Source organism: Pantherophis guttatus, chromosome 7 (assembly GCF_059756535.1).
Source record: "Pantherophis guttatus breed Tessera chromosome 7, ASM5975653v1, whole genome shotgun sequence".
In the NCBI taxonomy this organism is placed as follows: domain Eukaryota; kingdom Metazoa; phylum Chordata; class Lepidosauria; order Squamata; family Colubridae; genus Pantherophis; species Pantherophis guttatus.
In genome coordinates, this window is record NC_142069.1 from 79,125,984 (window position 1) to 79,147,577 (window position 21,594).

At 39.9% G+C, this 21,594-nt stretch overlaps 1 protein-coding gene across 4 annotated transcripts in view; it reads right to left on the reverse strand.

Annotated features, from left to right (window-relative positions):
• EFCAB6 (EF-hand calcium binding domain 6) overlaps nt 1-21,594 on the reverse strand; it is a 157,401-nt gene that overhangs the window by 102,987 nt on the left and 32,820 nt on the right. For all 4 annotated transcript variants that reach the window (XM_034442018.3, XM_087873287.1, XM_034442017.3 and 1 more), the window contains exons 6-9: nt 15,865-16,001; nt 10,723-10,844; nt 6,945-7,063; nt 2,091-2,239 (exon numbers count right to left, since the gene is read on the reverse strand). In XM_034442018.3, coding sequence (XP_034297909.2) covers nt 2,091-2,239; nt 6,945-7,063; nt 10,723-10,844; nt 15,865-16,001 — 527 coding nt within the window. The remainder of the gene's footprint in view (nt 1-2,090; nt 2,240-6,944; nt 7,064-10,722; nt 10,845-15,864; nt 16,002-21,594) is intronic.

Below are 21,594 nucleotides of genomic sequence, written 5' to 3' on the forward strand. Positions count from 1 at the left end.
TTAAGATCCAACCACACTCCCCCCCCAAAAAAATCAAAAATAACTGGAACCATCCAAGAGGAAGGCAGAAAACTACTGTAACATGATGCCTTCCAGCCTCAAATCCCCTAATTAATCCAAATGGATATTTCTATCCCAGTCTGCCAAATGTCATCAAAAGACATGTCCAATGCTTTCTCTTTACTATGCCCAAGCCTGAAATCTAATTGATATTCTGCTTAATCCAGGGCTTTCTGAATCTGCAGCTAGGCCACCTTCTCAACAACCTTCCTTAAAAATGGAAGATTGGAAACTGGAAGAAAACCATTTCTACTTCTATTCTTCTTCCCAAATGAAGTGTTAATTCTTTATTTTTTATTTCCCCCTCCCCCTTGTATTGTTGAATATAGCCATTCTTATCAGTGATGGGTTTCAAAAAAATTTTTACTACCAGTTCTGTGGGTATGGCTTGGTGGGCATGGCATGGCTTGGTGGGCATGGCTTGGGGAAGAATACTGTAAAGTCTCCATTCCGTCCCCAATCCAGGGGAAGGTTACTGCAAAATCCCCATTTCCTCCCGATCAGCTGGACTTGGGAGGCAGAGAATAGATGGGGGCGGGGCCAGTCAGAATATTTACTACTGGTCCTCCGAACTACTCAAAATTTCCGCTACCGGTTCTCCAGAACTGGTCAGAACCTGCTGAAACCCACCTCTGATTCTTATCGGATCACAGTGATTTAAAAGACATTTCACAGCTCTTTTTTTTTTTTTTCAGAAGGGTAAAAATGAATAACATCAATAGTTTATAAAAGAGCCAAAATATTACTGGGTCATCCAAGTTCACAAAACGTATAAGCAAATATTTCAGATTAGTGTTCTATAAAATGTTTACTAATTCCCACATTTGAATTTTCAAAACATTTCTTCTAGACAGGCAGCTACAAAAACAGTTATGGAGCTTTGTTTCCATATGCTGTATGTCAGCTTCAGCAAGAGTATTATACTCTCAAAAGTGGAAAGGTTCAGGACAACTTTCAATTGACGGAATGATGGTGGAGATTATGGAGCTTGCAGATATGGCTAAATTAATTTCCTAGATGAGGGAAAAGACAATATCTATATTTATGATTGACTGGAAATCCCTTATAGATGTTTTGCGTGAAACTGAAAAAAAAAAATGCACTTAAGACGTGGTTTTGATGATTAGGGGAAAAATGAATAATAGAAAAAAGTAACATTTTTTTCTAATCATACAGTAAAAGATAATTTTGTAATCATGCTTGTATTTGCTGCAGAGGAAATCAGAAGCTTTTATTTCTTTTTATTTTTTTTCACTAGACATATCTTTTTTTCATCTCTCTTTCTGTCTTTGTTCTCTCCATTTTGTATTACCTTGTATTAGTGTTTATGTTCAACGCTTTTAATAAAGTTTATTAAATAAAGAAGTTTCAAAGCATTATTTTTTAAAAAAATTAAGAGTGGGGCATGCTTTAAAAACAGCTTGAAGAAATTCTCCCTGCTATTGATTAAGTTGTATGTGTTTTTTTCCCCAGGATTCTGAAAAACTTGTGACTATTTTAAACAACACTGCCTCCTTACAGCAATGGTATCTTTTTTCAGGTCCACACAAAAGCTTAAAAGCTTTTGCTTAGTAATAGAAAGCTTTAAAGCACCTCTTTCAAATCCTTTCCAAAGCGTACACTGTCCTATTTTCTATGTGTCTCCTTAGAAGTAAGCTCTCTTGATTTGCTTCAGATAATAAACACAGCAATCATTTCCCATTAGATGACTTTCCATTTTTTTTCTTCAACAAACATCTACCAGTTCAGTGCAGAGTGATTTATCAAAATCATAGGGAGCTTCTTGCAGAAAAAAAAAAATAAACCTTGATTCTAGCTTGGAGTGAGATGATGAATGTTTATATATTATAAATTATCATGCTACAGGCATACCCAAATATCACAATAGTACCATAAATTGGTCAAACAGAGCAAAACATATGACTTATGTCTCTAAGATGAATATGCTGTACTATGAATACAACTTTCAGGAGGGTAATAAATTCATACAGGGTTGGCTTGGTTTGAAAGAAAAACAGCAGTTGACTTACCTATTCATTAATTCTTGGAAGACATCTTGCTGTATTGGAAATATGAATGTGCTAAGAACTGATTTTAAATATTCCAAAGAAACAAATCCACTTCGACCGACATCATATGCTCTGAAGGCCTTTACAACATCCTCATAGGCTGTACGCAACTGTAAAAAATAGATTTATAATAGTTTTACTCATAAAATATTGACCCGAAGACATATTGCTGCTATTATAGCAATTCCTTCCAAGGCTTAGAAATTCTCAACTACTGAATGGTTGCTGTGCAGGGTGAAGCATTCAATATTTCCTTCATAACCTCCATGGCAGAGGTGGGTTTCAGCAGGTTCTGACCAGTTCTGGAGAACCGGTTGCGGAAATTTTGAGTAGTTCGGAGAACTGGTAGTAAAAATTCGGACTGGCCCTGCCCCCATCTATTCTCTGTCTCCCAAGTCTCAAGAATGTGTTTGTAAAGATAGGCAGGGCAAAAACTAGCGTTTCCAGAATAGAACCACTTAGTTTCAAGGCTACCAAGTGCTTTATAAAATATTCTAAAGGTGAACAAAGAACATAAAGGTACCATAGAGGTCTTCCAGTCCAACCGTCTCCTCAAGGAAGATACCTTAATGTCAAGCTTCCAAATAATATGTCCCCTGAAATAAAGTCCAAGGCATCCATTTCTCTTTAAAGTCTGTTTATTAGGAACGTATCGAATTGGTAAGGACTGGTAAGGTGTAATTCCAATTTGGGCCAGGATCCAGAATTACACCCAATAAAAACCAAAAGTTTGAAACATCCCCCCCTGAGCCCTCTGAGGTACCACAATCTCCAATCAATTCTCAGTCCATCAGCCCAGTGACTCCAAACTCCACCTTCCTCCAGCTGCAGGCATCTTCTCTGTTCCCAAGGAAAAGAACCTAGAGATAACATTCCCCCTTCATCTCTAGTCAAATAGGAGTCCAGTCTTTTCTTGAAAACCTCCAGTGATGGAGCACCCACAACTCTGGGGGTCAAGATGTATCATTGATTAACTGTTCACATTGTCAGGAAATTTCTCCTTTCTTCTAGGTTGGATCTCTCTTTAACAAGTTTCCACCCATGACTTCCTCTCCTGCCTCCTACTACAATGCTGTGTAGTCTGGAACATTGGTTCTCAGTGTAGACCATATACCCCACCCCCCCAAGCAGTCATGCCATACAAATATTTGTGGGTGGCCTTATGCTGCTGCTAGAGATTTTATGCTATTAAGAACATTGTTTATTAAGATTTTCTTCTAAAATGTTATGTTCGCTGCCTTGAGTTATTTATAAAAACATTACAATAATTTTTTTTAATTAAATTAAATAAATTAAATAAATTAAATTAAATTAAATTAAATTAAATTAAATTAAATTAAATTAAATTAAATTAAATCTTTGTAGTTGTCACCCCAAGAAGACTTTTTTTAAAGAAGAAGAATGACAGTTAAACAAAAATAGCTAAAATGTCGATATATTGTTTTTCTGTCAGGGAATTGCACAGCAGGTGTCTGAAATGAAACCGGAGACGCTGACGAAAACTTGTAGTTTTATATAAATAAATATATTTGACATCTATATTTACATTGGATAAGATAGTCAGGCACATCACTACATCATGAGGTAAATTACAGAGCACATGGGGCACACACTCAAAAAAAGGCGGGAAAAAGGGGGAACTCTCCCACCACACTCACATCCACCAATCACAGCGCAGATTGCCTCACACAGGATCTAGCACTCTCTTATCAATCAACTATAACTGTGTGTCCCGGCTCACTGCACAACATCTCTGCTACAGCTACTAAATTGAAATATCTTAACATTTTCTCTCAAAAACACTTTAAGTTAAAGTGTGAAAATATCTGAAATTGTAAGGTTTTCTTATGGTCACTTTGAAGATTTTGATAAGAAGGATAACTGAAAGCGGAAAGACTGAATTTGATGTGGAATTGTGTACAAATTATGAACATATTGTTGCCATGTATACACTTTTATTGAAAATGGAAACAGAAAATGAACAAGTCAAAGTTGCATGATAAGATGGGCAAAAATTTGAATATAATATACCATTGGACTTTGGAAGATAGGCTCAAGACTTAGAAGAACCTTAACATTGTGCTCTACCGTGTTTCCCTGAAAATAAAACCCTGTCTTATATTTTTTGGACCCCGAAATAAGCTCTTGGCCTTATTTTCGGGGAGGTCTTATTATTTTGGGGCACATGGAGCAAGATGGGGCTCCTCTTGCCATCTTACCTGATTTCCAGCTCTGCGTTTAAATATTTTTGGGGAGGGCTTATTTTCAGGGGGGTCTTATTTTAGCACATGTGCTCAAAAGCCCGATTGGGCTTATTATCAGGGGAGGTCTTATTTTTGGGGAAACAGGGTATCCGAAAGATGCAGTTCAGTGGTGAGAAAAATAAGGTCCTGCACTTAGATAGGAAAAGTCAGATGCATAGGTATAGGATAAGTAGCACCTGGTTCAGCAGTAGTAACTGTGAATGAAATATAATTGTCCTAGTGGGCCATCAGTTAAGTAAGAGCCAGCAATGTGCTGAAGCTGCCAAAAAAGCCAATGCAGTCTTAGGCTGCATCAAACAGAGAGACAGCATCAAGACAATGAAAAGTGATAGTATTGCTTTATATCGCACTGGTGAGACTACACTTGGAATACTGCATCCAGTTCTGGTCACCACAATACAAAAAAGATGTTGTGACTCTGAAAAGTGTGCAGAAAACAGCAACAAAGATGATAAAGAGCCTGGAGGCTAAATTGAATGATGAACCGTTGAGGGAGCTAGGTACATCTAGCCCAGGGTCATGGCAGCGTTATGTGACATAGCGGGACCTTTTCCCCCTTCGCTAATCTGGGCGTGGGTGTAGCCAGCACCTCAGGCCAGGAGTTTGACAGCCCTGGTCCAGCCTATCAAAGAGAAGGATTAGGGGAGGACATGATAACTGTTTTCCAACACTTGAGGGCAGTGGTGAAATGTAAAATTTGTTACTACCGGTTCTGTGGGCATGGCTTGGTGTGTGTGTGTGCGTGCGTGCGTGCGTGTGTGTGTGTGTGTATAATGTGACTGGGTGGGCGTGGCCAACCTTTTTTTTTTTTACTTTTAAAAGCATTTTTTCTACAACCTTAAGAGGTTGCAGAAAAAAATGCTTTTAGTAGCCTCTGATGATCAGGCAACTCAGCTGGGATTGCCAGAGGCTTTTAAAAGCATTTTTTTTCCCTACAATCTCTTTGGCCGGAGAGGTTGCAGGAAAAAATGCTTTTAAAAGTTAAAAAAACAGCCTCTGATGCAGTGGTGAAATGTAAAATTTGTTATTACCGGTTCAGTGGGCATGGCTTGGTGGTGGTGCTGGGGTTTAATGTGACTGGGTGGACGTGGCCAACTTTTTTTTTTTTTACTTTTAAAAGCATTTTTTCTACAACCTTAAGAGGTTGCAGAAAAAAATGCTTTTAGTAGCCTCTGACGATCAGGCAACTCAGCTGGGATCGCCAGAGGCTTTTAAAGGCATTTTTTTCTACAACCTCTTCGGCCGAAGGGGTTGTAGAAAAAATGCTTTTAAAAGCCTCTGATGATCCCAGCTGAGCCGCGCCATCATCAGAGGCTTTTGTTTTTACTTTTCAAAGCATTTTTTCAGCCAAAGAGGTTGTAGAAAAAATGCTTTTAAAAGTAAAAAAAAAAAGCCTCTGATGATCGCGCAGTTCAGCTGGGTGTGGTGGTGGGTGGGCGTTGGGATTTTTCCTACCGGTTCTCCGAACCACCTGCTGCCATTGCTACCGGATCGGGTGATCCGGTCCGAACCGGGAACATTTCACCCCTGCTTGAGGGATTGTCACAAAGAAACTGCGACTTATTCTGTAAGGTACCAGACGGCAGAACAAGCAGTAATAGGAGGAATTTGTTAAAGAGAGATCCAACCTAGAAGGAGAAAGTTTCTAACAGTGAGAACAATTAAAATGGAATAGCTTGCTTCCTTGCATTGTGGGTGTTCCATTACTGGAGTTTTTCAAAAACAGACTGGACAACATTTGACTGGGATGGTATAAGACTCCTACCTTGAGCAAGGACTGGACTAGAACAATGATGGTGAACCTTTTTTTCCTCGGGTGCCGAAAGCATGCATGCGTGCCGACACCCATAATGCAATACCCCTCCACAGGCGCTGGGCCCCCCACGCATTCGTGTGTGACTCCCATGCTGCCCCTGCACCCTGTGCATGCATGTGCGACCCCCGTTTTGGTGCTAGCAGGCCTCCCTGAAGCCTCCTGGGACCAAAAACGGGCCGTGGGGGGGGCGTATCCCCCACACCCCATTTTTGGTCCCAGGAGGTTTCAGGGAGGTCTGCTAGCACCAAAACAAGGGGGGGCGCCGCACCCCCGATGCCCCGTTTTGGTGCTAGCAAGCCTCCCTGAAGCCTCCTAGAACCAAAAATGGGGCACGGAGGGGAGGCGCCACAGCCCCCCCGCGCATGCACACGCAACCCTCCCTACTCCCCCATGCATGCGCGTGCGCATGCATCTCCTGTCAGAGACCCTAAAATCAGCTGGCTGGCGGGAGATGCATGGACATGGGCAGTGGAGCTAACCTAGGTGTAGGCTTGCGTGCCCGCAGAGATGGCTCCACATGCCACCTGTGCACGTGTGCCATAGGTTCGCCATCACAGGACTAGAAGATCTCTGAGGTCCCTTCCAGCTGTAAGATGTCATGATGCTATGAGAATATTAAAACCGATGAAACAATTTTTCAACACTCTGATATGGAGCCATTAGACTCTTCCAGGTGATGAAAACCTATTATTCAGTATTTCTGTAAAACGTCTTGGCATTGATCAAAGAACTTACCTTTTCTCTAAAATTCTTTGCAGTGTTATCTAGATGGATCTTTGTCAAGTTGTATCCAGTTGTGGCAGGTAAAGATATCTTTGATTCACTAGTCTTGCTTTCTGGGGATTCATTCTGTGCTGTTAAGAAAAGCTATGGTTTAGCAAGATTCTATTAGTTTTCTTTGAACAAGAAAAATAATATTGCTTACTGCTTTATATTGCTCCAGAGCAAACAACTTGATGTTCAGATCACTACCCTGTAGCAATATTTTCGCTATTGCAGAGTTTTGTAAAATATCACAGAAACTGGGAAAAATGAACAACAATATTAAAATAGATATGTGTATTTAATTGAAAAATATTACCAAAATATTGCAAGATTTTATGGAAGGACAAATATCTTGCAAACATTGGCTCTTGTGTACTTTTGATAGATTTAATTTTTAATTTTGCCAAGCGTTGCTGGGCAGCTTATAAATTAATAAATAAATTCAATTTAGAAATAATTTAAGAATCAATGGACACCAATACAGACCGATTACAGGAAGTTTATGAGTCCCCTTTATTATTCACTCATTAATTCATTTATTTTATGCAAGAAAAGGAAGTGTAAAAGGAAGTCTAGTAAACCCAATAAATAGAAATAGAGAAAAGATATGAATTGGGGTGCAGCAACTTTGGAAAGAGGTCCATATGAATGAATATTCCACCATACAAAATATCATTTCAACATAGGAAGCTAAGGAGAAATGGAAACTAAGTCTAGTGTTTTATCCAACATTTCTACATTCAGGATACTTTTATTTGGGGGGGAACCCTGTAATAGAACAGGGAGTATACGATTTATTATGGAGTTAGATCTGTCTTTTCTACTTGGCCATCAGAAGTGTAGGCTATTCATCATTTCCTAAACACAGAAACCGATCAGTTCACCTACTTACTATTTGCAGCCCAGGGTGAATGCACCTCATGTCACAAGAACTTTGGGTGAGAATGACTATGTCATATTAGAATTCAATATAATGCAGACATAAGAAGTAGAACATAATCAAACCATTGTTAAAAGAGCTGATTTCAACAAACTTAGAGCTTGGGAAGGTTTCTATGGATAAAAACCTTAAAGGGGCAAAACAACTCAAGAAGCTTGGGAAACTCTGAAAAAATATGATTATAAAAGCCCAGTCCAGCATAATATCACTGAAAAATAAGAATAAGAAATCCAAGGAGAAACCAGAATGGTTGCAAAAGAACTCTCTGATAAACTGAAAGACCAAAAGAATAGGTATGAAAAAAATGGAAAGAGGAGCACATAACTAAGGCAAAATCTGCAAAGATTAAGTCAGGAAAGATAAGGCTCAGAATAAAGTAAGACTGGTAACAAATGTGAAAAATGATTTTAAAAAAGTTTCTTTCAACACATAAAAAATAAAAAAGTGAAAGAAACAATTGGTCCACTAATGGGAGAAGATAGCATGGAAGTGACAGGCAGCAGAGAGAAAGCAGAGCTGCCTAATTCTTTCTTTGCATCTGTCTTCACACAAAAAGGAAAAAATAGCCCAACTGCTAAAAATAGAATCATAAAAGACAGGCTAGGAATTCAAACTAAAAGGCAAGAAAATGGTAAGAGAATACAAATTCAAATAATCCGACCTGATGGATTACATCACAGAAGGCAGACGTGATCTCAGAACCATTCAACCATATCATTCAAAGATACTGAGCACTGGGGAACTACCAGAGGACTGGAAAAGAGCTAATGTGGTCCCCATCTTAAAAAAAGAGGGGGGAACAGATCCAGGAAACTACAGATCAATCAGTTTGACATCAATCCAGAAGATCCTGAAAAAGATAAGCAACAGTTCTGCAAACACCTAGAAGCAAGCAAAGTTATAACCAGACGCCAACATGGATTTGTAATAAACAGATCATGCCAAGCAAATATTATTTCACTATTTGACAAAGTGACTAAATTAACTAGCTGACAAACCACACCCAATATGTAGTCCTTACTGGAACTATATCTACAGGGAGGGAAGTAAGCAGTACTGTCTTAGGTCCAGTACTCTTCAATATCTTCATAAACGATTTAGATGAGGGAATAGAAGGGAAACTCATCAAATCTGCAGACACTAAGCAGGTAGGAATAGTCAATACCCCAGAAGACAGGCTCAACATCCAGATGGATCTCGACAGACTTGAACACTGGGACCTAACTTCTGGGACCTAATTTCATTCTAACAAAATGAAATTCAGTGTAGAGAAAAGTAAGGTTTTACATTTAGGCAAGAAAAATCAAATGTACAGGCAGAGATTAGGAGAAAACTTGGCTCAATAGCAGTAACTGGGAGAGGGATCTTAGAGTCCTAATGGACAATCACTTAAATGTGAGCCAGCCATATGCCACAGCCACCAAAAAAAGCCTAGGCTACATAAACAGAGGGATAGAATCTAGTACTGTCTTGGTAAGACCACACCTTGAATATGGCAGTTTTGCTCATCGCAACATAAAAAAGGTGTTGAGACAATGGAAAGAATGCAGAGAAGAACAACAAAAATGATTAAGGGCAGAAGAGTTGCAGGAATTGGATATGTCTAATGAAAAGGAGGATTAGCAGCGACATGATAGCAGTCTTCCAATGTTTGAGGAGCTGCAACAAAGATGAGTGGGGAGAACTATTTTTCAAAGCATCAAAAGGTAAGACAAGAAGCAATGGTTGGAAACTAATTAGGAAGAAAAGCAACCTAGAGCTAAGGAGAAATTCCCTGACAGTGAGAACAATAAACCAGTTGAAAAGCTTGCCTTTAAAAGTTGTGGGTGCTCTATCACAGGAGGCTTTCAAAAATGAGACTTGGACAGCCATTTGTCCGAAACGGTACAGGGTCTTCTGCTTGAGCAGGGAGTTGAGCTAAAAGACCCCCCCAAAGTCCTTTTCAACTCTTACTCTGTTATTCTGATATATATTTCACTTGAAATTCAAAACTTGATGGTTGAACTGAATTGTTTTAAGTCCATCAGAACTGGTGACCTCCAATGGTTTGCTTCACTCTACCAAGACCCCCAGTTTTGCTTGCATACCCCTTCTCCTGCAGTGGTTGTTCACTGCCTTGGGCAGCCTTTTCATCCTGGGTTATGTTCTAATGTTCTCCACTAGTTAGTAGTTGACAATTTTTATTAGGGGAAAGAACAGCCTGCTTCCTGTTACTTTAATTATTGTGGCATCAGAGCAACAATGGTGGGAGGGGGAGTCTTAAAAAGGGTTAAAAAAAGAATATAACTTGGAAAGACATTCATGTGTGGAAACATCTGGGAAAGCATAGGGATGAGTGAGGAGCGAACAAGCCCTAGAGAGGAAGGCTGGTCTTAGTAGACAGATGCAGTCAGCCAGCCAGCCAATCAGTTTTGCCTTCCTGCATGGGTGGGAATGGCAAAAAGCAGGAGAACAACCAATCAGGGCTTGCATGGTCATCACCCAATCTCAACTGGAATTTCAGAAGTTGACTTAAGAAACAGCTGGAAGCAGCACAGGAGACAAGTAGCTTAGGCTGCAACATGAAATTGCCCTTTGGTTAAAAGGATTGTTGTTCATTGATTGAGTAATAATTTCCTTAAGGTTTCTGGATGGTTTATTGTTTCTCTCCCCCCCTCCCCAGATTTTATAGTGTGTGAGTTTGCTTGATGTTCCCGTCTTGCAATAACACAGTCCCCTATATGTTATATATTAATTGGGGGAACCAAACTTTGTAACAGTGAAACGATGGTTTAATGCTGCTTCTCTCAACCCCCTTAAGATGCCTACCTGAATCTATTATCTTTTCAGCTCTCTTTTTCTTTTTCTTCTCCAAACTTATGCCAAGGTATTGCAAAAATTCTTTGTAATTCAGTGTATTTGTTCTTGAAATACAATACCGATTCCATAATCTTTAAAAAAAAACCACACACAGGTTCATTAAATTTTGGAGAATGAACTAATGTAATGTTCAACCATATATACAAATGATGACTATAATAATCAAAATAAGAGCAATGTAAGGTATTTTCAGGGATGCGGTGGCTCAGTGGCTAAGATGCTGAGCTTGTTGATTGAAAGGTCAGCAGTTCAACAGTTCGATTCCCTAGTGCCGTGTAACAGGGTGAGCTCCCGTTACTTGTTCCCTGCTAGTCATTCCTGACTCTAGGGGGCGGTGCTCATCTCCATTTCAAAGCCACTGTCCGAAGACATCTCCGTGGTCATGTGGCCGGCATGACTGAATACCAAAAGCACACAGAGTGCTGTTACCTTCCCACCAAAGGTGGTCCCTATTTTTCTACTTGCATTTTTTACGTGCTTTCGAACTGCTAGGTTGGCAGAAGCTGGGACAAGTAACAGGAGCTCACCTGTTATGCAGCACTAGGGATTCAAACCACTGAAGTGCAGACCTTTTGATCGACAAGCTCAGCATCTTAGCCACTGAGCCACTGTGTCCAAGGGCTTTTTTAGTTTATAATAAATAGTCAATATACTCCTTTGAGCTCTCTTTCACCCCAACCTCTAAGACAGTTTCTAACTATTACCCTTAGATGTTATAACATAATGTTATGTTATAACATAATATATATGTTATAACAGATAAAAGGGGAACAATTAGCAGCTTGTGCAAATAAACAAAAAAAACCCCAAAGATCAAAAGCTCTACAGCCAAGCCCATATGGATCACTCTAGCTCTTTTTCTGCCTATTCCTAGAAGTAAGACAACTGATACCTCTTCTAAACCCTTGGACCCTTGGGGCGCTTACAAGAAGAAAGAAAATAATGGGTACAGCTAGAATAGTCATAGGATGACCTCTAGGTCAGAAGGTTAGCACAGTTTGGCCTGGTCAGTGTTTGGATGGGAACCCTCCAGAGCAGGGGTCTCCAACCTTGGCCACTTTAAGACTTGTGGACTTCAACTCCCAGAGTTCCTCAGCCAGCTTTGGAACTCTGGGAGTTGAAGTCCACAAGTCTTAAAGTGGCCAAGGTTGGAGACCCCTGCTCCAGAGCATCTTATCCTCTGAGGCAATATGCTGAAGTGGAACATAACAAAGATATATTCTAGGAGCAATTCTGGACCATTTCCAAGATGTGTCCATGAGGTCACCAGAGGGTCATCTTGAAGCAAAGGGATTTTGCATCACCTACTCACAGCTAATAGAAGGCAATTATATGTTAGACTGGGATGCTAAAAAAATTCTCAAAAGAAGTATTTCCATATAGCTGCCACGAAAATTATACGGACAGTCCCAGGGGGTTCTCAGGAAGCAAGCTTTACCTTACAAATTTAATAAACAAACATGAACCTGTTTAATCAACGCTAGACATTATGGAAGAAACTTTGAAGGGCTTCCTTGCATTCTCCCTTAAGAACCATTTTAAATTCAACCGAAGACGGATCCATTTGGCTACACACATTTTGCAAATCTCTAGAGAATAAGTGTCATCATTTTAATTCAGATTTAAATGCACCAGATAAAAATTTGTGATACTTTTTATGAACACTCCTTTTGTTCTAGTAACATTCATTTAGATTTATCACATTGAAGACTTGGATGCCAAGTACAAGATTTATTATCAAATAAAAACACATTTTGTTGTTTTTCATTGCTCTACTTTAAAAAGCATGGCTTCTGTTCTGTAATTATGTGCACCAAATTATAAGAAGGGTTTTTCCTTTGTTTTCATCTAATTTTGGAGAACATGCCAAGTGCCCATAAAAAAGAGGAATATCAAACAGCAAGCCCAGCTTGTAAATATGGGCTAAAATTTGTTTTGAGGTTGCTGGTAACAAGAGATATAAAATATTTAGAGCAAAGCAAAACAAATAAATAGACTGTCCTAATTTCTCTCCCCTCTTCAGCTTAATGTTTCTGCTATTGCAGCTCATTACAGCTCTCTAAACCTTCCAAATTAAAGTTTCTCCAGGCTTCAGGGGGGATACAGACGCCTCATATTAAACTGACCATATTTGCACCACAAAAGCCTGGGGCATTTAACAGCAACAAAGAGATGGCCCAAATTAACCCTTTGATGCCACTTAGTAGTTGGTTGCATTTATACAGCCCAAATCTGGGAGCCAACCCTCAACACCTGCATTGATAAAAAAAAATACAATAGCCCAGCTATCAAAGAAATGCAACTTGAATTGGACAGAGATTCAATTGTGGTTTTTCATGAAGCTAAGTTTCGTTTGAGTGTATATCTACAACAGAGATGAAGTGGTGATAAGGAGTAGCCTGCAACAGCATGGCTGAATAATCTTTAACTTTAACGGCTCTACTCAAAAGAGCTTACAAATTTATCAAAGCAAGATTGAATATTAGTTTTTTCTTTAATACTTATCTGCTTACGTACCTCTCCCTTCGGTTGAGTTCAACTCCTAGTAATTCTAAAGATTAAGCTATATGTTTTTCATGATGAACTCTAGGGAAGGATTTTGCCATAGTCTTGTCTAGCCCATAATTCTGGGATTTTCTGATGATCTCCCACTCAATATAATGGGCTGTGAGAGTCTGCACTCTTGTAATCATCATTTGTAAACTTGATCTAATTCCTGAGTCCTACATAAAATGCAATGCTCAGAAGACACAATGCTCAAGACTTGGCCAATGTGCAATCCAATGAAGTAATTACTTCCAAGACAGTTGGAAATTATATTGTACTTCAGCTGATACAGCCTCACGTTGCATTGTTCTTCTTTGAATGCCAGTTCAACCCTGCCAGTTCATATTCAAACTATTATGCAGGTATTCTTCCAAAACCAGGTATCTCCTATCTTACATTTGTGCATTTTTAAAAATTTCCTAAGTGAAGAACTCCATAGCCATATTAAACTTAACTCTTCAGTCTATACTCTAGTCCAGTGATGGCTAACCTTTTTGCCATTGTGTGCCAAAAGCGGGAGGAGTGCGGGGGGGGGATGTGTGGGAGGTCGCGCGTGAGCATGCCAACACCCATAATTATATGCACCCCGCCCCTGCACATGTGCACACTCCTCCCCCGCTCCTCCCGCACTTCCATTTTTTGCTCTCCCTAGAGCCTCTCTAGGAGCCTGGGGAGGGCAAAAACAGTCTTCCTCACCACTCCCCCAGAGGCCGGAAACTGCCCGTTTACCAACTTCCAGTGGGACCGGAAGGCCCGTTTTTTTTTTTTTTTTTGCTCTCCTCAGACTCCACAGCCTCTCTAGGAGCCTGGGGAGGGTGAAAACAGCCTCCCCCCCCACCAGGCTCTCTGGAGGCAGGAAACAGCCTGTTTCCCTACTTCTGGTGGGCTCAGAAGGCCCGAAAATCAAGTGGAGCTCGGGTGCCCACCGATATGGCTCCACATGCCACCTGTGGCATGCATGCCATAGGTTTGCCATCACGGCTCTAGTCAATCAAGATAATCTCTGGCTTCTCTTATTCTTAGCAAGGTTGTCCATAAGAAAGCGCCCCCCTGTCCAAAAGTTGCAAGAATGTATTTAACCCTTCCTCCACTTTGAATTTAAGTATGAAAAGTATGCAGGCACTTTTGATGACACTGGAGAACATTGTGAAATGGGTGGTAGTTGGTTTTTGAGAACCTCTATAAGATGTGGACTTTCTCTCAGATGATGTAACCATCATCATGTGCAGCTGGAACAATCTTGAACTAAACACACTCAAAACCATAGAAATGGTGGTGGATTTTAGGAGAAACCTCCTATACGACCACCTCTTAAAATACTAGACAACACAGTATCAACAGTAGAGACCTTCAAGTTTCTAGGTTTTATCATATCTCAAGGCTTAAAATGGACACCTAACATCAAAAATGTCATCAAATAAGCACAACAAAAAATGTTCTTTCTGCACCAACTCAGAAAGCTCAAACTGCCCAAAGAGCTGCTGATTCAGTTCTACAGAGGAAGTATTGAGTCTGTCATCTGCACCTCTATAACTGTCTGGTTTGGCTCTACAACCAAACAAGACAAACACAAACTTCAACAGATAATTAGAACTGCAGAAAAAAACAATTGCTACCAACCTGCCTTCCATTGAGGACCTATATACTGCATGAGTCAAAAAGAGGGCTGTGAAAATATCTGCAGACCCCTCATATCCTGGATATAAATTGTTTCAACTTCTACCCTCAAAATGATGCTATAGGGCACTGCACACCAGAACAACTAGACACAAGGACAGTTTTTTCCCCGAATGCCATCACTCTGCTAAACAATTAATTCCCACAACAATGTCAAATAATTTACTAAGGCTGTATTACTATTATTCTTCTCATCCTTCCTGTTACCTATTTCCTCCCACTTATGACTATAACCATGTTGCTTGTATTTTTATGATTTATATTGTTCTGTTTGTTTCCTAGCATCATTTGATTGCTTATTAGTAACCTATGACTACCATTAAGTGTTGTGTCTTATGATTCTTGATGAATGAATTTTTCCTTTTTTTCCCTTTTATATACACTGAGAGCATATGCACCAAACACAAATTCCTTGTGTGTCCAATCACACTTGGCCAATAAAGAATTCTATTCTGTTCTGTTCTATGATGATGAAGAGGATGAATTCTTAGTGCGTTCTTCAGCTATTGCTGATCAAAGAGAGTTATTTCAGCCCAAAACCAGCTGTTCAAGGCTCTCTTCCTGGATGTGTTAGCTGGATTTTAAGATCCCTTTCTTCTACGAACCAGGAAATCATGGGGTGCAAACAGGATCACTGTGTCCCAAGGTCAGAATAACATCATTAAAGAATAACAACGGAAAAATAGTAGATTGTCACAGCAGCAGACACATTTTAATATCCATTATCTAAGACTTTCATTGTCAAGGAAACACAACTTACTAAAATAAACCTCTGTCTACTAAAATAAACATAACAATAATTACTGCATGTAAGGTAAACTTCCCACAGTGATTCTACAAGAGCCTTTCGCTTATGCTTTTACTTACTTATCATACTCGCAATCTGTCATCTTGAAGCAGTTGATTTCAAGAATCCTTCTTAGTTCATGGCGCTGGATCTGTCCATTTTGATTATAGTCAAAAAGTCTGCAAGTTTTGATGAAGTGCTTTATCTTTTTAGAAATCTATTAAGAATTTTCAAAAGATTTGTATTGAAATACCAAAGTGTCTGTAGTGCTAGTTCACATTAATATTGAGTTCTGATATCAGATAGTATAATAGTATGAGTTACTATTCCACCAAAGGATTTTAGATTTCTTTTTCTAAATATCATGAGGGGGAAAAAAACCCCAAATATTGTAGAAGCTGAGCAGTGGAAGGCTTCTTTCAAACTTACGTTTGCAAAAATTAATTTCCAAAACTGTACTTTATCCTGAGCTAATGGTAAATATACACAAGACATTTGTTCAACTATTGAAAGCTGGAGATTGACTGAACATAATATTGAGGAGGGTAACCTATTTAAAAGAAACAGCTGGGTGAGTAAGTGTTTGCAAAATGCTAGTATTCTGCATAGTAAATTATTCTTCAAAGACAGAAAGAAGATGTGTTAGAACTCCTACAAAATTGTATCAAGATGAGATTGATGGTTTTTATAATCTTCCTTTCTTTTTCCACCTGTACAAAACTGAATGGTAATATAGCAGAAAGTGCATTTTGAAAGCATAAGATATGAATCTACATTTAGTTTTACACACAATTTCCATTTCAATATCTCTCCATTTGCAAGTAAAATCCCTGCTGAAATGTTACAAAACAGCACCCAACCCTTCAAGATACATTTAGAGGCTGAAAGTTAAGGATCTATCTCCCTCTGAAATCACATCCATATTTTTAAAAAGAGGAGCAAGGAATTGTCAGAAGGGTGGGTTGTATTTGTTGCAAAGATGGAAAAAGAAAAATATCCATTTTCATGGAAAATACCCACAAGAAGGCAAGCTTTAAATCATGTGGTATTAGCCATCCTATAGATCACTAGATACACATTCTACATAATAAAGCATAATAAAGCACCAAAGACAAGAAACGATGGATGGAAACTAACCAAGGAGAGAAGCAACCTAGAACTAAGGAGAAAATTCCTAAGAGTAAGAGCAATCAACCAAACCAAGCTTGCTTCAGAAGTTGTGGGAGGAACCTTTCAAAAAGAGACTAGACAACCATTTGCCTGAAATGGTATGGGGTCTTCTGCTTGAGCAGGGGGTTGGACCAGAAGACCTCCAAGGTCCCTTCCAACTCTAAATGAATGTCTTATAAACAAATAAGTCATTGGAGAGTCAGACAACATATGCATTTTATACATTATCTGTTCACAGCAATGTGAAATCACAGCTGTTGGATTTCATACTCACTGAGTTCTTCCCAAGAATCTAGGATGTTGAATGCGATCCCGTTGTGAACCAGTAGTAAAGTTAAGTAGAACCCACCCCTGATACCTATATCTAATTTTTAGATCGAATCTTACCAGGCTCAAGGTTGACTTAGCCTTCCATCCTTTCTAAGGTAGGTTAAATGAGGACCCAGTTTGTGGGGGCAATAAGCTGACTTTGTATAAATATACAAAAGTATGAAGGCTATTGCTTAACGCATTGTAAGTCGCCCTGAGTCTCCGGAGAAGGGCGGCATATAAATCAAATTTTTTAAAAAATATATTATGGTTTATTGCAGTCAGACTGATCTTCAGACTGTACTTGGTATTTTTACCCACCTATCAAGTCCCTCCCAAAGACCTGGGATAGCCAGATGTTATTGTTTGATAGTATTAAAGATGTTATTGCAGAATGTAAGCTGTTCCAAGTAAAGCTGCCTTTTGCAATTGATTGATGGTGATTTTGTCAATGCGGATGATGTTCTCCATGTATTTTGGGGTTGCACCCGAAGTGCCTATCACTACTGGAACTGTCTGCTTTCTTTTGTCACAGTCATTCTACTTCTATTTGTAGGTCTTTGTATTTTCGATTTTCTGCAGTTCCTTCTCTTCTATTCTGCTATCTCCAGGTACTGCCACGTCCACTATCCAGACCTGTCTTTCTAATTGACAAATATTAAGTCTGGGGTGCAGTGGTGAAATCCAATTTTTTTTTACTACTGGTTCTGTGGACGTGGCATGGTGGCCGTGGCAGGGGAAGGATACTGCAAAATCTCTATTCCCTCCCCACTCCTGGGGGAAGGATCCTGCAAAATCTCCATTCCCACCCCACTCTGAGGCCAGCCAGAGGTGGTATTTGCCAGTTCTCCGAACTGTTCAAAATTTCCGCTACCGGTTCTCCAGAACCTGTCAGAACCTGCTGGATTTCATCCCTGCTGGGGTGTTATATGGCAGGTGTTTGTCTGTTTCAATTCTAGTTCTAGGGTACTTTAGCTTTTTCATTTTCTATTAGGGTTAGAATCTTGTGGTCCTTAGAAAAAGGCAGGAAGGTTCTGAACGGGCTTTCAAGATTCTGCTAGGAGACCCTATTATAAAGTAGAATTCCTAGAATCTCTATAGGGTCTATTTCTTAGCTTGACCTATTTTTAGGCTGGCTTCTTTGAACTAAAGAAAGTTCTTGCTGAATACTGAGCACTAAATAACAACCACAGTGACTCTCTTTATGATTGTTATAAAACAGTAGTGAAATTGAGTCTGGTCATGTGGTGACTTGACTTATGGCCGCAATGACTTACAACTGAAATTCTGGTCCCAATTGTGGTCCTAAGTTGAGGACTGCCTGTACAAAGTTCGGCAACTAGGGTTTACCTACAATCCTTGAAGGCACAACATGGAATTGGGTTTGTTTGGGTTTTTTAACTGCAGACCACCAGCTCACCTTTCTTGGAAGACCCCCTTTTCATTTCCATTTCAGTGTTGTTTTTCCTCCATTTAGGGTGAGAAATCCCGGAAAGCCTTAGTCGTGCAGATAATTCTTGGTGGTTTATAATATTAGTTCTACAAAGTCTTTGTCAGTTTAAAAAATGAACAAACAAACATGCCCTTCCCAATGCAATTAATTAAATGCAAAGAATGAATACAGAGGACAATGCTAATGTGTGCTAGACCACAAGAAAGAAGCTTCTATCTAAAGTATTTTCATAGAAACACAAAGATGTAAGGTCTAAAAAGGAAATAACAAATTTCTAAGCAATAAATATGCTTTTGCATCACTTTACCGTTGAACTTTTTAATACAAAAATTACAAATTAAAAAATTTCCTTGGAATTGTTCCCTCCCCCAAAGCCAGAGTGAAATTGTTTCCAAAAAACCTATACACACACAAAAAAAAATCAAAGATATGGAAGGCCACAGCTGTGGAGATATGAAGTGCTATTCCGCACCAAATGAATTGGAACAAAATAAGTACAGCGACTGTTATGCTGTTCATTTTGGCTCCATTCTTTTCAGTAGCAGTGTCTAACTTGTCACTTTATATTGATTCCATCTGTTTACACTCTGCGGTGGATTGGCTTCCTATGGCGAATGTTTCCTATTTACCAGCTGGTAAAGATGGGCCAAACCAGATAGGAAAGAATTAGATTATTTTCAAATCCCCATAAACACAAAATGAAAAGGGGGAAAAAAAAGAACCTTACAATGGAAAAGGGATGGAAACCTTTCCCCCCCCTTTTCATTTCTTCTCAGCCTGCTTTGTATTGTTCTGGCAATTGAAAAAGCCCTTATGTTGGCAGAAAGATGTTTACACCTTAACATACTGTTGTTTATTGCATATGTGAAGTCCCTGTTGATGTGATGCTAATGAGATTCCTGATGCTGGGTTTTTTTAAAGAATGAAAGGATGGCTGGATTTTAAACCAGGCATGGTCTGTTCTGTAACCCAGAAAGCTGAACACAGCTCTCTGTACCATTGTTCCTCATAGATGACCTTCACTCTGTAAAGGACCTTGGAGTACTCATCTCTAAAGATCTAAGTGCCAGAGCCCACTGTAACAACATTGCCAAAAAGGCATTAAGAGTTGTTAACCTAATCTTGCGTAGCTTCTTCTCTGGTAATATTGTATTGCTAACTAGAGCATACAAAACATTTGCTGGACCAATTCTCGAATGCAGCTCATCTCTCTGGAACCTGCACTGCATATCAGACATTAATACAATTGAGCAAGTCCAGAGATATTTCACGAGAAGCATCCTCCACTCCTCTGCTCACAACAGAATCTCTTATGCCACCAGACTTGAAATGTTGGGCTTAGACAACTTAGAACTATGCTGCCTTCGGTCTGACCTAAGCATAGTACACAAAATTAACTGCTACAACGTCCTACCTGTCAATTACTACTTTAGCTTCAACCGCAACAATACACGAGCAAACAATAGATACAGACTTAAGGTAAACCGCTCCAAATTCGATTGCAGAAAATATGATTTCAGCAACAGAGTGGTCAATGCCTGGAATGCACTTCATCCCCACACCCCCATAACTTTAACCTTAGACTGTCTACTGTTGACCTCACCCCATTCCTAAGAGGACTGTAAGGGGGGTGCATAAGCGCACCTACGTGCCTACCGTCCCTGTCCTAATGTCCCCATTTATTCGTATCCATTTCCTGCATTCATAATCATGTTTATACTTATATCTGTTATCTTATATATGCTTGACAAATAAATAAAATAAATAAAAATAAAATAAATAAAACCCTGACAATTTTAAGATATGTGGACTTCAACTCCCAGAACTCCCTAACCAGCATGCTTTAAGATGTATCCACTTCAACTCCTAGAATTCCCTAGCCAGCATGCTGACTGGGAATTCTGGGAGTTTGAAGTCCACATATCTTAAAGTTGCCAAGATTGAGAAAGATTGCTCTAGTCTAGACATGAGGTTTCTCCAAAGTTCTGTGCAATTTCTAAGTTTGCCTCAGTATTCAAGGGTAAAAAAACAAGGTGCCCAGATAGACAAGAGAATTGAGGTTGGAAAGAAAACAGACAAATCCAAGCGTCAACAAATTCTTAAGCCTCTACTTTCTTCAGAAGAACTGGATTGCCAATATAGTTTTAATAAGACAGAAGATTGAAGATAGAGATACACACAGACAAATGGACAGACAAGACAGACAGACATACTGGCCACCATCTTGACTTTTTTGTCCCCTCCAACTATATCTATACAGAGCTAAGAGAATTCTGCCCTTTTTTTTACTGTGAGAAATCCAAGGGGGGTAGTGTTATGTCCTTATAAGGACATCCGCCCTGATTGGCTGCCAGCCATCGGGCGGGAGATTTGAATCCCTGCCAAGGGGCGGTGCGTCTGCCGGGAGCGAATATAAGGAGAGCTCCGGCAGCGCGCCAGCAGTCTTGACTCGTTACTTTGTAATGAATAAAAGTTGCTTTATGTATCGAGCTGGTCCAGTCTTCCTTCCCTGCGCCGGATCTAACACTGGCGACAAAGGACTAGAGAGAAGAACCTTCACAAGACTCTTGGCACGATCGCCCACCGAACAAAATCACCACACCACAGCGATCTTCCAGAATGGCCACCCCGCAAGCCCCGATGACCGCGCTGAACCCGTTCGACCCATCCCGGGAGAAGTGGAGGTCATACATGGTCCGATTCCGGCAGTTCCTGCGAGGCAATGGATACCAGAACCTCGATGAGGAGAGAAAAAGAGCCCTCTTCCTGGCTCATTGCGGATCGGACGTTCTGGAGATGGCGATTGACCTCGTGGCACCCAGGGACATCGAGGAGATGTCCTGGAACGACCTGCAGGAAGTCCTACAGGAGCACTATG